At 42.6% G+C, this 15,316-nt stretch overlaps 1 protein-coding gene across 1 annotated transcript in view; it reads right to left on the bottom strand.

Moving 5' to 3' along the window:
- LOC117401689 (mitochondrial carnitine/acylcarnitine carrier protein-like) overlaps positions 1 to 15,316 on the bottom strand; it is a 33,080-nt gene that overhangs the window by 5,634 nt on the left and 12,130 nt on the right. The window contains exons 3-8 of the mRNA XM_034002484.3: positions 15,034 to 15,161; positions 9,326 to 9,416; positions 7,070 to 7,187; positions 5,997 to 6,069; positions 2,598 to 2,707; positions 1,828 to 1,949 (exon numbers count right to left, since the gene is read on the bottom strand). Coding sequence (XP_033858375.2) covers positions 1,828 to 1,949; positions 2,598 to 2,707; positions 5,997 to 6,069; positions 7,070 to 7,187; positions 9,326 to 9,416; positions 15,034 to 15,161 — 642 coding nt within the window. The remainder of the gene's footprint in view (positions 1 to 1,827; positions 1,950 to 2,597; positions 2,708 to 5,996; positions 6,070 to 7,069; positions 7,188 to 9,325; positions 9,417 to 15,033; positions 15,162 to 15,316) is intronic.

Genomic DNA, 15,316 nt, shown 5'->3' with positions numbered 1-15,316 from the left:
TAAAATGCCTGAAACGCTACGCCAATCTATAAGGAAGTGGGTGTCAGTGATGAAAGCACTATGAGCAGCATTCCGAGTAGTTCTGGTTAAAATAAAGAAATAAATAAAAGTAGTGCTGGATATTTTAAGTACCGCGAGACTTTATTCTCTCGTACGTGATTCTCGGACGCTATCTTATAGAAACTCAGTACACTGCAGTAAGTAAACAGTTTTTTTTAAAAAAAAAGATGATATTAATTCTATCTAGGTGTTGTTTTGCAAGTGGTGACTTTCGCTTTAACACCGGGCACCGAAGGTTACGCTCAGGCACAGTAAAAGCCATCTAACTGGTTCATGGCTTGTTTAAAAGTACAGACTCGGGGCTTTCCAAAGACGTATTCAGTGTGTGTATGCGGTACTCCTACTACGATTGCCTGAAGTTAATCATCTTGCCATGTGACAGAGTTCACAGCTTAGGCTTCGTTTTGAGCCTATTGCTCTGTAGCAGCTAGGCAGAAAGGGGTGGCATCATTTGAAAGCTTAGAAGCTCAGCTTCCCCCCCCCCCCATGTTAATTTCATATTGAGGTTCAATGGTGCCGTGTTTTTTTTTGTTTGTTTGTTTTTTGAACTGTGGAGGAAAATTAAGTGCCTTTCAGTCTACAACAGACAGTGATTACATCAGCTGAAGCCTAACAGTTGAACCCCCAAGCTTCTGGACAATATTTCCCCCCCATCCAAGGCCTTCTGAGAAGACTGGCTCTGTTTTGATCTTATCTTGTACCACTCCCTATCCCCCTGTCTTACTGGACTTTCTGATAAACACTGGCTCTGTTTTGGTCTTATCTTGTGCTACTGGCCATCCCATCGTTCTACTGAACTTTCTGTTAACACAGGCACCAGTCACACCCTACTTTCCAGCTTGTACAAACTGTCTAAATATCAGCTATAAACCCAGTTGTGTTAACAGTCTCTTGTAGACTCTTCCCTTGTATACATTGATTAAAATATCTGGAGCTGATAATCAACCTGAATCCTGAGTTTCTTTGGATAGAGAATAAATATTTACAATATATATAGCAGTGATCAAATATGATTATTTTGGAAAAACATTTTTACATATATTCTCATCTCTACCACATATGCCTGATCCAGTTGCAACTTACATAATATGAAAGGACATTTTGTGGCCTTTCATTTGATATATTACATGCATGCAGTACAAACTATCCAGTAGTTAAGCATACATAAATGAAAACTGTGAAAAACAGGCAGAATAAGGCTGAGTGTAAAGAGTTAAAAAAAAGAAATGGAGCTCTGGTTAAAAAGAAAAGCACCTTTTCTTCTGCTGCATGCAAAAACGGCAATGGCAAAAGCAATGGACTAAATTAACTATTGAGGGAGAGACTAGTGTGTGTGGGTTGTTGGTTTTATCCTGGGTGTCATCTGAAAATACAACATTCTTCTAGGTTTGTTGCTGAATTAATGGCAATTTATGATCATCAATATTGATTGAGCACCCCCCCCCCCCCCCCACCACACACTATTATTTCTCAGAGCAGTGATATGAAGATCAACTTTTTTGAGAACATAAGGACACAAGAAAATTTACGAATGAGAGGAAGCCATTCAACCCATTAATCCTGGTCTGGTTCCTTGTAGCTGCTTGAACTCAAAACTTCTGCCTCAGCAACATGACTAGATAACCCATTCCATCCCCTCACCCATGGACAAGCATAGAGGGGTCGCTTCTCGTTCATAAATGTTCTTTTGTTCTTAAGTTCTCCTACCATTTCTAAAGGTATTGTGGGCACTGTGATATCCTTTTCAAGAAAGACAGTCAGTTTTACCGCATTGGCTGGGAATGCTCTCAGCATCACTGCACTGAAGCCCTTGTAGAGCGAACCCAGTCCCTCCTCTCTGATCAGCTCTCTCAAGACGTCTCGGAAACCAGAGTACTTCCCTTCAGGAGCTGCACAAACAAGCAGGGAGGGTGCAGGCATTCCTTTAATAATCACACATTTTAAAACAACTAAATATATTATTTCTAGTGTAAAGAATGACGCTTATTTTGAAGAACATTGAAAAAGGTTACGATCATTCTTTATTATTCATTAAAAAAGAAACATTAAAAGAGACAAGATGGCATATAACCTCCTGTTATATCCCTTTACCTCAGTAAACTTGCTAATTCCATGGTTAGTGTTTAATGAATTGGCATCTCAGCCCATTGAACTGAATGAAAAGGCCAGGGCTGGACATGAACCACAAACCATACCTTTCAAAGACAAACATCTTACCATTCAATGAAAGAGACAGCTCTGCAGAGGATTGGTAAGTACATGTCTTACACTGATGTCAGTATTATTAACTCCTCAGCTGCTAGGAGGAGATCCATTATGTGTAGTACCAGATGTCTGTTTGAGTGTGCTGGTGTGAATATGCCCAGAGGTAGCTGCTTTGAAAGCCATAACACATGACGGGGTGTTCAAATGTAGTCCAACATCCACACGCCTGGTGGGTACAAGGAGAAGCCGTGCCAATAAAAGGATTTGGCTTGCGGATTTTAGACCATGTTTGAACACCCTGAAGTGTGCTGTTGTGCTTTTCTGTGGGGTACCTGTTTGGAAGTTGGATTTCAGCACATCAACGGGTAGTGCCACAGCCCAGTTAAAGAGACCAGCCATCCCCCCAGCGAAGAGGATCCTGGGGACACTCAGCTCACTCACGCTGAAACACACAGACACACAACACATGAGGAGGAGCTGAGCTCACTTACACTGAAACACACAGACACACAACACATGAGGAGGAGCTGAGCTCACTCACGCTGAAACACAGACACACAACACATGAGGAGGAGCTGAGCTCACTCACACTGAAACACACAGACACACAACACATGAGGAGGAGCTGAGCTCACTCACGCTGAAACACACAGACACACAACACATGAGAAGGAGCTCAGCTCACTCACACTGAAACACACAGACACACACACATGAAGAGCTGAGCTCACTCACACTGAAACACACAGACACACAACACATGAGGAGGAGCTGAGCTCACTCACACTGAAACACAGACACACACACGAGGAGGAGCTGAGCTCACTCACACTGAAACACACAGACACACACGAGGAGGAGCTGAGCTCACTTACACTGAAACACACAGACACACACACGAGGAGGACCTGAGCTCACTCACACTGAAACACACAGACACACACACATGAGGAGGAGCTGAGCTCACTCACACTGAAACACACAGACACACACACATGAGGAGGAGCTGAGCTCACTCACACTGAAACACACAGACACACACACAAGGAGGAGCTGAGCTCACTCACACTGAAACACACAGACACACACACATGAGGAGGACCTGAGCTCACTCACACTGAAACACACAGACACACACACATGAGGAGGAGCTGAGCTCACTCACACTGAAACACACAGACACACACACAAGGAGGAGCTGAGCTCACTCACACTGAAACACACAGACACACACACGAGGAGGACCTGAGCTCACTCACACTGAAACACACAGACACACAACACATGAGGAGGAGCTGAGCTCACTCACGCTGAAACACACAGACACACAACACATGAGGAGGAGCTGAGCTCACTCACACTGAAACACACAGACACACACACATGAAGAGCTGAGCTCACTCACACTGAAACACACAGACACACACACGAGGAGGACCTGAGCTCACTCACACTGAAACACACAGACACACACACATGAAGAGCTGAGCTCACTCACACTGAAACACACAGACACACACACATGAGGAGCTGAGCTCACTCACACTGAAACACACAGACACACACACATGAAGAGCTGAGCTCACTCACACTGAAACACACAGACACACACACATGAAGAGCTGAGCTCACTCACACTGAAACACACAGACACACACATGAGGAGGAGCTGAGCTCACTCAATTCCTGTGAAGAGTCCTGTGATTAAGAAGACTGGACCGCATGAGGTGATAAAAACTGCTCCGAAAGAAATTGGTACGTTTTTCTTCTTAAATACCTACTTGTATATAATTAACAATTACAGTGACTACCAACATCACACACCAATGCTTGTTTCGTCACGCATTTTTGTGTAATACTTGGGTGAAGGCCGGTTGCTCAACTGAAAATCTGTCACTAGATTATCGCCCGATCAACACATTGTTAGCGTCCAATTGACCAGAGATGTATTTTTTCAGAAATTGAGTCGTTTGAGGTGGATTTCTCGCATATAAGCATGTTTACGACATTGTCGTCTTCTTCAGAAGTAAAAACTAACTGAAGAGCTTCATCTTCCATTTCTGAATTGTCATGAATACTGCTCCTGTATTCATAATTAATCTAGAGCTGCTGCTGCATTTTGTAATGTGTGTAGGGGTGCTGTGTTAATGTGTTAAAATGTATGCTTGTCTTGAATAGTGCTCCCGTATTCATAATTCCTGTTAGAGTCGCTGCTGCTTGTATGTACGGGTGCTTTGTTAATTTAGTTTGTCATCAGTTAGTTTAGTTTGTCTGTTACTTTATTATTATAGTTAACATACGCTTGCCTATTGCTTTGCTCTTATTTATTCTGTGCATTTCACATGCTGATGCATGTGTGTCATGACATAAGTAATATATACATTTGTATTTATTGATTCATATCGTGATTGCCCTTGGCATACTGTGTCCGGTGGTCAACTGTAAGAACGCTTTGCTTGCTTCCCGAGGGGTGTTCTCAGAGACAACTGTATTGACAAATTTGTTTTTCAAGAACATAATACAGACTACAGGGATGGAAATAGACTTCCTTGCATAGAAGTTTGAAAAACCATTTCAGTTTTTACGAGCTGCAGGCACTTGCTTTTTTCTGCTGCATCAGTACAATGTGTACGGCGCCTGCAGCTCGTAAAACCTGAAATGGTTCTTCAAACTTCTATGCAAGGAGTGTCTTATTTCAATTATGCACGTGTTGAAATAATAAGCACTGTAATACACTGGGGTAAAAAAATCAGATTACAAAAAAGACAGAATGGGGTTGTTACTTGTTGAGCTCTGGTGTTTTGAGTATGTGCACAACCCAGGTACTGTATATACCTTGCAGTGTGAGTGTGAGGGACAATGAGTAGGCTTCTGATAGGCAAGGGGCTAAGAGAAGGGACAATGAGAATGCCTCTGACAGGCAAGAGGCTAAGAGAAGGGACAACGAGAATGCCTCTGACAGGCAAGGGGCTAAGAGAAGGGACAACGAGAATGTCTCTGACAGGCAAGGGGCTAAGAGAAGGGACAACGAGAATGCCTCTGACAGGCAAGAGGCTAAGAGAAGGGACAACGAGAATGCCTCTGACAGGCAAGGGGCTAAGAGAAGGGACAACGAGAATGCCTCTGACAGGCAAGGGGCTAAGAGAAGGGACAACGAGAATGTCTGACAGGCAAGGGGCTAAGAGAAGGGACAACGAGAATGTCTCTGACATAAGAACATAAGAAAGTTTACAAACGAGAGGAGGCCATTCAGCCCATCTTGCTCGTTTGGTTGTTTGTAGCTTATTGATCCCAGAATCTCATCAAGCAGCTTCTTGAAGGATCCCAGGGTGTCAGCTTCAACAACATTACTGGGGAGTTGGTTCCAGACCCTCACAATTCTCCGTGTAAAAAAGTGCCTCCTATTTTCTGTTCTGAATGCCCCTTTATCTAATCTCCATTTATGACCCCTGGTCCTTTTTTCTTTTTTCAAGTCAAAGAAGTCCCCCGGGTTGACATTATCTATACCTTTTAGGATTTTGAATGTTTGAGGCAAGGGGCGAAGAGAAGGGACAACGAGAATGCCTCTGACAGGCAAGGGGCTAAGAGAAGGGACAACGAGAATGCCTCTGACAGGCAAGGGGCTAAGAGAAGGGACAACGAGAATGCCTCTAACAGGCAAGAGGCTAAGAGAAGGGACAACGAGAATGCTTCTGACAGGCAAGGGGCTAAGAGAAGGGACAACAACTCACCTTTGGCCTTCAGGGGTCAGGATATTTTTCAGCCATTCGTAGCTCATGAAGTAAACACCAGAGGTAGGGACGTCTGGAAGAGAAGTGATTGGTTTAGTTAAAAAAATTCATGCGTATGTTTAACAATGAGAGGACATTCAATACCTAGTCATTCTACTACAGAAGTGGTGCGGCTCAATAATGCACAAGCCCAGCAGGATTGAAACCGCACTGGAACACTGCGTTCAGTTCTGGTCACCACATTGCTGAAAGGACATTCTGGCTGTGGAGATTCCAAAGTAGAGCCAGGGCTTAAAGGAAAGAGCTATGCAGATAGGCTGAATAAAGCCTGGACATACAAGAATTGGAGGGACATGATTTGAAGCCTTTTTTTATTATTATTTGTTTAGTTGTTTTTTTTTAATTTAGTCGTCGCCAATGGTTTTCACCCCAGTTTTCTCCCCAATTTGGAATGCCCAATTATTATTATTTTTATCCCGGTTCACCGCTGCAACCCCTCGGCGACTCGGGAAACGGAGGCTGAAACACGCGTCCTCCGAAACGTGTTCCTGCCAATACGTCCTTTTTCACACTGTGGATCCACAGCAAAGCCACCAGACCTACAGTGCCAGAGGACAACACAGATCTGAATGGCTCCACTGCAGACCCGCAGACGCTCTATCAGCCACAGGGGTCGCTGGTGCGCGGTGAACTGTGGATTGCCCTGCAGACCTAAGCCCTCCCTACCCGGGTGGCACTTGGCCAATTGTGCGCCGCCCCCTGGGAACTCCCGGTCATGGTCGGCAGGCTATAGGGCGCATCCTGCAATCCAAGCGGAGCGCCTCTACTGGATGCGCCACTCGGGAGCCCCTATGATTGAAGTCTTAATCTTAAAAGGAGTTGACATAGTTAACCCTAACCAATACTTTAAGCACACCACAGAAACAGACAGGAAAAAGGGAAGGAGACACTTCTGACAGTTTAACTTCTAAACGTATCCTTTTCAAGTACTTTATGCAGTTGAATAGAAAATCACAAGCAATGATTGGGGCACTCCAAGTTTAAAACAGAAAGCCAAGTGCAATTGCTGGCACCTCTCATGAGTGTCAGCACAGTGCCCTTGTAGACTCCTCGGACTCCCATCTCTTTGTAAAGCTGCGTAGCACAGTCCACCGGCCCTGAGTACTTCCGGATGCCAGAGTGAGTCTGCACCTGGAACACCAGAAGAGCACAAGAGCATTCACAAACCAGAGGAGGCCATTCGACAACCTGCAGTGTCGTCCGGTTCCTAGTAGTAAACTGGGTCTTAAACCATCCAAGTGCTTCAGCCTCAATACCAGGACTAGGTAACCCTTTCCATAACCTCACCTCCAGCGTTCTCTCTAAGCTTTTTAAATACTGAGAAACTTGCTGTCTTGACTGAGAAAGGGTAAATTACCAGTGAGAAACCTTAGGCCACGAATTAACCATTATAATGTATTTTTGTTGCATTATACAAATTTGAAAACAATATTCCAGCACAAGTATCTCAACAATTTTACAATTTACTTTAAATGTAAACAAGACATTTATTGTGGCTCTGCCTCAATTGCCTGATTCTGAAGCATCCTCTGATTATTTATATACAGTGCCTACAGAAAGTCTACACCCCCTTGAACCTTTCACATTTTGTTGTGTCAGTGCCTCAGAGTTTCATGCATTTAAATGAGGGGTTTTTTTCCCACTTATCTACACACCATACTCCACACTGTTAAGGAGAAAAAAGTTCTTATTGAGAAAAAAATTATATATTAAAAACACAAAACTGAAAGATCATAATTGGATAAGTCTCCACCCCCCTGAGTTAATACTTGGTGGAAGCATCTTTGGCAGCAATTACAGCTGTGAGTCTGTTGGGATAGGTCTCTGCCAGCTTTGCACACCTAGATTTGACGATATTTGAACATTCTTCTTTACAAAATTGTTGCCATCTTATTGCTTTCTTATTCGCTACGTGTTTAAAACTGGCATTATGATGTTTAATGGTATTGACTCGATCAAGCGAATTACAGCAAAACTTGAACAGTATCCCACCATCCTCATGTAGAAAATCTGATTTTTTTTTTAGCTCAATCTTTTACTGAAACATTGCATTTTGTTTCTTCGTTGGTGCAGATGCCATGTTGAGTTTCAGCAGAGACGTGAGTGAAGTCACATGATGAATAAACTCAACTTGCAAAAAGAATAATGTACTTGGTATGTCTTCTTCAATTACTACACACTTCAATGTGTATTTTCGACTCTAATATTCTTTTTTTGTGATCAAATGTTTATTGGGGAGAATACAAAAACATATACTTTTAAATACGATACAATAATTCCGCAAGTTGTACATTTGCACCCCACCTTCCCCCCCCCCACCCAAACTACTCTCCACAAAAACCACCCCCCACAAAGGACCTCCCTTCGACTCTAATATTCTGATAAAATTTATACCAGTTTCAAAATGCTTGAGATGATGACATTTCTGAAATGGTCGTTTTTCAAAAGGGAAATAAAACAAAAAATGTCAAAGTATGAGTATTGTGATTTTTATTGATGTTTACCTGAGTATTTCTACTTCTAAATAGTGCAGAAAAAAATACTGCAAAGTTCATGAGCAGCACCGAGCAGCACTCTCCATAGAGGCAGAGTCGCCAGACGCCTGCTTCGCCCGCCCTGTACCAGATTCACTGGCGCCCGAGCGAGCTCTGTGAAAATGTGATGTGCATTTTTACAGAGAATCAGCTGCAAGACAGATGCGAATATGCTTGTTAATGCTTTGCAAGAATTCTCTCAAAATGACAGGTTGTTGCCAGTTATTGCGAAAAATGTGCGCATTTTAGCCTTTAGAGGGAACGCTGCTTGCTACTCTCTTTTTAAAGAATTGTTTCCTACCCTCTATTCTGAGTCTATCTCGACTTAATTTCCTCTGAACCTGGTTTTGTGCTGCATTTAAAGATTTTAGCCTGTCTTCATAGATCATTCCTTTAATTCCTGGGATTAGTCTGGTTGATCTTTGTTGGACTCTCCAGGGCCCTCAGAGACTGAACTGCTCCCTCCCTCCCTCGTCCTCTAAGAGAAAGGGTGCTCCCTCCGGCCGAGGGCAGGCTTCAGGCATGGAGACTGAATTGCTCCCTCCCTCCCTTGCCCTCTAAGAGAAAGGGTACTCCCTCCAGTCCAGGGCAGGCTTCGTGCACGGAGACTGAACTGCTCACTCAATCACAAAGAGAAAGAGTGCTCTCTCCGGTCACTAATAGATATTCCCAAATCAAATGTTAAGGACAAAATAAGCATGTAATAATACTATCCACAGAAAAGCTGTTCAGTACCTGCAGCAGACACTTGATTCTTTCTCCTGGCGCCATGATGAATGTTGTTAAGAAACCAGCCAGCATGCCAGCAGCAAAGACCTGCGGGTAGCTGTGAGAGCAGAGAGATGCATTACAGGTACAGTGGAGTACATGAGGGTCAGAGGCATAAGAAATCCACCTGATAGAGCAGAGAGATGCATTACAGGAACAGTGGAGTACATGTGGGTCAGAGGCATGAGAAATCCACCTGATAGAGCAGAGAGATGCATTACAGGAACAGTGGAGTACATGTGGGTCAGAGGCATGAGAAATCCACCTGATAGAGCAGAGAGATGCATTACAGGTACAGTGGAGTACATGTGGGTCAGAGGCATGAGAAATCCACCTGATAGAGCAGAGAGATGCATTACAGGTACAGTGGAGTACATGAGGGTCAGAGACATGAGAAATCCACCTGATAGAGCAGAGAGATGCATTACAGGTACAGTGGAGTACATGTGGGTCAGAGGCATGAGAAATCCACCTGACAGAGCAGAGAGATGGATTACAGGTACAGTGGAGTACATGAGGGTCAGAGGCATGAGAAATCCACCTGATAGAGCAGAGAGATGGATTACAGGTACAGTGGAGTACATGAGGGTCAGAGACATGAGAAATCCACCTGATAGAGCAGAGAGATGGATTACAGGTACAGTGGAGTACATGAGGGTCAGAGGCATGAGAAATCCACCTGACAGAGCAGAGAGATGGATTACAGGTACAGTGGAGTACATGAGGGTCAGAGGCATGAGAAATCCACCTGATAGAGCAGAGAGATGGATTACAGGTACAGTGGAGTACATGAGGGTCAGAGGCATGAGAAATTCATAATTTACACAAACTGACTAACCTGTAATTGAGCCCAATACCTCAAGGTGTCTGTATAGCAACTCCAATCGACTGACCCAAAGAATACTTAGGTAATTAACACCTTAACTACTGGCTAATTCAAAACATGACCTATTATGTCATTAATGTGTAGTGCAGGCTTCTTGCTTCCTAATCTTTAATATAAGTACACCTTCCCTTTATTTATTTATTTACATTTATATAGTGCTTTTCATCACAGGACCTCAAGGCGCTGTACAAAAGTTTACAATATAACACAAAATTTAAAAGGCAAAGATAATTCCTATATATAACAATATATAGTCAGAGATACAATTATGGTAAAAAAAAGTCATTTTATAAAAGTGGGTTTTCAATGCTGTTTTAAAAATAGAAAGATTCGCTGTTTTTATGACTGAAGATGGTAGATTATGCCACAACATTAGGGCTTTACAAGAGAAGGCCCTCCCTCCTGCACATCTTTATTCACTTTCGGAACAACCAACAGCCCCACATCCTGCGAGCTTAGAGTATGACTTGGATTGTAAAGGGTCAACAACTCCTATAAATAACTTGGTGCTAATCCATTCAGGACTTTTTAAGTTAAAAGCAAAATCTTATCAATCAATTCTAAAATGCACAGGAAGCCAGTGCAAAGAAGCTAAGACAGGGTGTGGCGGGTTGTACCAACCCTTTGTATATATATATACAGACGTGCTCAGATTTGTTGGTACCCCTCCACAAAAAACGAAGAATGCACAATTTTCTCTGAAATAACTTGAAACTGACAAAAGTAATTGGCATCCACCATTGTTTATTCCATATTTAATAGAAATCAGACTTTGCTTTTGATTTTTTATTCAACATAATATTGTAAATAAGAAAACAAATGAAAATGGCATGGACAAAAATGATGGGACCGCTAACCTTATATTTTGTTGCACAACCTTTAGAGGCAATCACTGCAATCAAACATTTTATGTAGCTCTCAATGAGACTTCTGCACCTGTTAACAGGTAGTTTGGCCCACTCTTCCTGAGCAAACTGCTCCAGCTGTCTCAGGTTTGACGGGTGCCTTCTCCAGACTGCAAGTTTCAGCTCTTTCCATAGATGTTCGACAGGATTCAGATCAGGACTCATAGAAGGCCACTTCAGAATAGTCCAATGTTTTGTTCTTATCCATTCTTGGGTGCTTTTAGCTGTGTGTTTTGGGTCATTATCCTGTTGGAGGACCCATGACCTGCGACTGAGACAGAGCTTTCTGACACTGGGCAGTACGTTTCACTCCAGAATGCCTTGATAGTCTTGAGATTTCATTGTGCCCTGCACAGATTCAAGGCACCCTGTGCCAGGCGCAGCAAAGCAGCCCCAAACCATAACCGAGCCTCCTCCATGTTTCACTGTAGGTATGGTGTTCTTTTCTTTGAAAGCTTCATTTTTTCATCTGTGAACATAGAGCTGATGTGACTTGCCAAAAAGCTCCAGTTTTGACTCATCTGTCCAAAGGACATTCTCCCAGAAGGATTGTGGCTTGTCAATATGCATTTTAGCAAATTCCAGTCTGGCTTTTTTTATGTTTTTCTGTCATTCTTCTTCCATGGAGCCCACTTTCACTCAAAAAGCGACGGATGGTGCGATCAGAAACTGACGTACCTTCACCTTGGAGTTCAGCTTGTATCTCTTTGGCAGTTATCCTTGGTGTGGTCTTGATGGTCTTGTAGCCTTTACCTTTACCATGCTTGTCTATTATTTTCTTTCTGATCTCCTCAGACAACTCTCTCCTTTGCTTTCTCTGGTCCATGTTCAGTGTGGTGCACACAATGATACCAAACAGCACAATGACTACTTTTCTCCATTTAAATAGGCTGAATGACTGATTACAAGATTGGAGACATATGTGATACTAATTAAAGAAACTAATTAGTTTGAAATATCACTATAATCCAATTATTTATTATCTTTTCTAAGGGGTACCAACAAATGTGTCCAGGCCATTTTAGAATATATTTGTAGAATAAGCAATAATTCATCTCTTTTCACAGCTTATTTGCTTTATTCTATGACATACCAAAGGCATGCAAGTATACATGATAAAATAGCTTTTAATTTCATCACTTTTCAGGAGGAATGAAGCATTATTTCAATGAGCTGTAAGGGTACCAACAAATTTGAGCACGTCTGTGTGTGTATATATATATATATATATATATATATATATATATATATATATATATATATATATATTATTATTATTATTATTATTATATATATGACGACAAAAAGCCAATATTATTTGTATTTTTATTATGTATTGTTTGGTCAGACGAGCGAGACGCCGTCCACCATGGTATTGTTGGTAGGGGCAGCAGTGTGGAGTAGTGGTTAGGGCTCTGAACTCTTGACCGGAGGGTTGTGGGTTCAATCCCCAGTGGGGGACACTGCTGTTGTACCCTTGAGCAAGGTACTTTACCTAGATTGCTCCAGTAAAAACCCAACTGTATAAATGGGTAATTGTATGTAAAAATAATGTGATATCTGTATAATGTGAAATAATGTATAATGTGATATCTTGTAACAATTGTAAGTCGCCCTGGATAAGGGCGTCTGCTAAGAAATAAATAATAATAAATAATAATAATATTGTTTTGTATTATTTATTGTTTGTTTTAAATTCCTCGTGAAAATGTCTGACTGTCAGCTACTGATTATCTAACTAGCTGACAGTCACGCATCCTTATTAAACTCGTGCAGACTATGGCTGAGGGGTAATAAGATAATTACTAGTTAACCCCTCGGCTATAATATAAAAAGACCCGCAGTTTGGCTGCACAAGAAGTGTGTTCAGAGTGGAGAACGAGAGTGGAGAAAGGAGGGAATAGAAAGATAACAGTTGCTAAGCATGCTGGATTATATACCAACGTGCCCTTTTGTTTTGAGTGTTTTTGTTTTGTTAAAATATGTACTTTTGTATGTTTAATAAAACGCTGAGCGCCATAGCGTCTCTGTTTTCACTGCCATTCCTTGTTTTTGGTTTGTGTTTCCTGGTCGGACGTCACCCCTGCAAAACCATCCTTGTCACACAGGAGTAATATGTTCATTGTTTTTGGTTTTAGTTAGAATTCTGGCGGCAGTGTTTTGAACTAGCTGTAAACGAAACACCACACGTTTGTTCCACTCAGAATACCAGAAAATAGAGCATTACAATAATCTATTCTGGATGAAACAAAGGCATGCATTAGCTCTTCAGAGTCAGGTACAGAGAGAATGGGTCTAAGTTTGGCTATATTCCTCAATTGATAAAAATATATTTTAATTTTTAAAGATTATGAGACTCAAATGATAAATTTGGATCAAAGGTGACCCCCATATTCCTCATTTCCAGTTGTAGATTTGATGAAACTAAAAAGCAAGAACATGTGCATGAAGTTCAACATGTTTAAGTCTAGTCTGTGTTTCATATTCACCTCATCTGGACAACTAATTTTCCTGAAACCAACAAGTTGACTGCGTTTTGTTTAATAAACTCCTAATAGTTTGTAGTTTGATGACCAATTCACTAAATGACGGTCATTAAGTAATGGGGTGTGTAGCAGGGCGATTGCCCTGCACGTGTGTATTTAGTGTTGGTATCATATGTATGGGGAAATGGGTTTATTGTGTGTCGTTTTGGAGTTGATTTGTTTAATTGAATTATTGTTTTACAGATGGGCGCTCGATTGAGACTTGCTGCCTGCTAGGTTTGGTTGAGGGGAAGGGCAGCAAGTGATTGGCTGTGCTGGACCTCAATCAGCAGGTGGGCGGGTCTTGACCGAGTGTCCGTCAGTTCAAAAGCATCCGCGGGAGATGGTTCGAGGCGACTGTAACGCCATGCCAGAGGGGAGCGGCGTATACTCGGGAGGAGAGGGTCCGCGCTGCAGGAACGACAGCTACGCAACCCAGAGACTGCAAGCGGTGCTTGTGAAGGCAATGCCCAGCCAAGGCCGTATGAAGCAGCAGGAGTCGTTGTATGAATACCGGCTCATCAGTAGGTTAGTTTAGGGGATAGTGATCCCATGTGATGTATAGGGAGGGTTTCGTAGTGTAGTCGGTTCCTGGAGCGGGACGCCTCGTTTTAAGGCTAGCACTTGCCCTCTGGGGCACCTTTTATTTGTAGGTTTTGTACTGTGTTTTATTTTGCCTTTTGTACAGCTTGCTGTATGTGTCCTCTGTGCGTTACCATGGCTGGTAACGTCACATGACCACCTTTTCTTTACTTTCTGTTTGTGTTAATAAACCCTGCGCGCCTGTGCCGGCGTTTCAAATCCACCTCCCAGTTGTCTTTCTGTGTTGTAAACAGCGGCTATCCACGCAAGTGACGTAAGACCCGGTCACAGGGGGCTTCTTAACGACTGCTTATTATTAACTGATGCTGAGTCTCACCTGATATTGTGTGACTATAGGAGAGTAAATTACAGGTAAGCAAACAAGGTGTGAAACACTACTGGTCCTATGTATGATATAGCACTGTATGATATGCAATCACAATATGTTCAATACAGGGCTGACATAAAGTTGCTCAGGGTTATATCTAGGTTCATCTTGAAAATGTTTTTGCTACTAGCACAGAACAAGCAATAAGAAATGCAGTGAAACAATAAAATTGCTCACCGTCCCAAAAATGCAGCCTATTTTTTTATTGAACCCCCCCACCCATTCATTATTTAAGACCTGGATAGTGAATGGAAGTGCAGACACATTAACAGCACTGTGCTGTACTGCAGGTTTGACATGACTGACACAATGATTGCTGTAATTGACAGCACTGTGCTGTACTGCAGGTTTGACATGACTGACACAATGATTGCATGTAATTGACTCACGTGAGTGTGTCAGTTGGCTCCCTCTGCTGGAGACGCTTGCCCAGTCCAAAACCGAAGAAGCTGATCGCTGTCATGGGGGTGACGCCTGCCAGAGGAGCCCCCATTCCTTTATACAGACCCCGGAGCCCCTGGAACGAGAGGGAATCAGACTAAACACCAAGCCTCTTTATAGAGCATTGAGCAGCCCCCATTCCTTTATACAGACCCCGGAGCCCCTGGAACGAGAGGGAATCAGACTAAACACCAAGCCTCTTTATAGAGCATTGAGCAGCCTCCATTCCTT

This window comes from Acipenser ruthenus, chromosome 55, assembly GCF_902713425.1.
Source record: "Acipenser ruthenus chromosome 55, fAciRut3.2 maternal haplotype, whole genome shotgun sequence".
Classification (NCBI taxonomy): domain Eukaryota; kingdom Metazoa; phylum Chordata; class Actinopteri; order Acipenseriformes; family Acipenseridae; genus Acipenser; species Acipenser ruthenus.
This window is presented reverse-complemented; position numbering and strand designations above follow the sequence as displayed.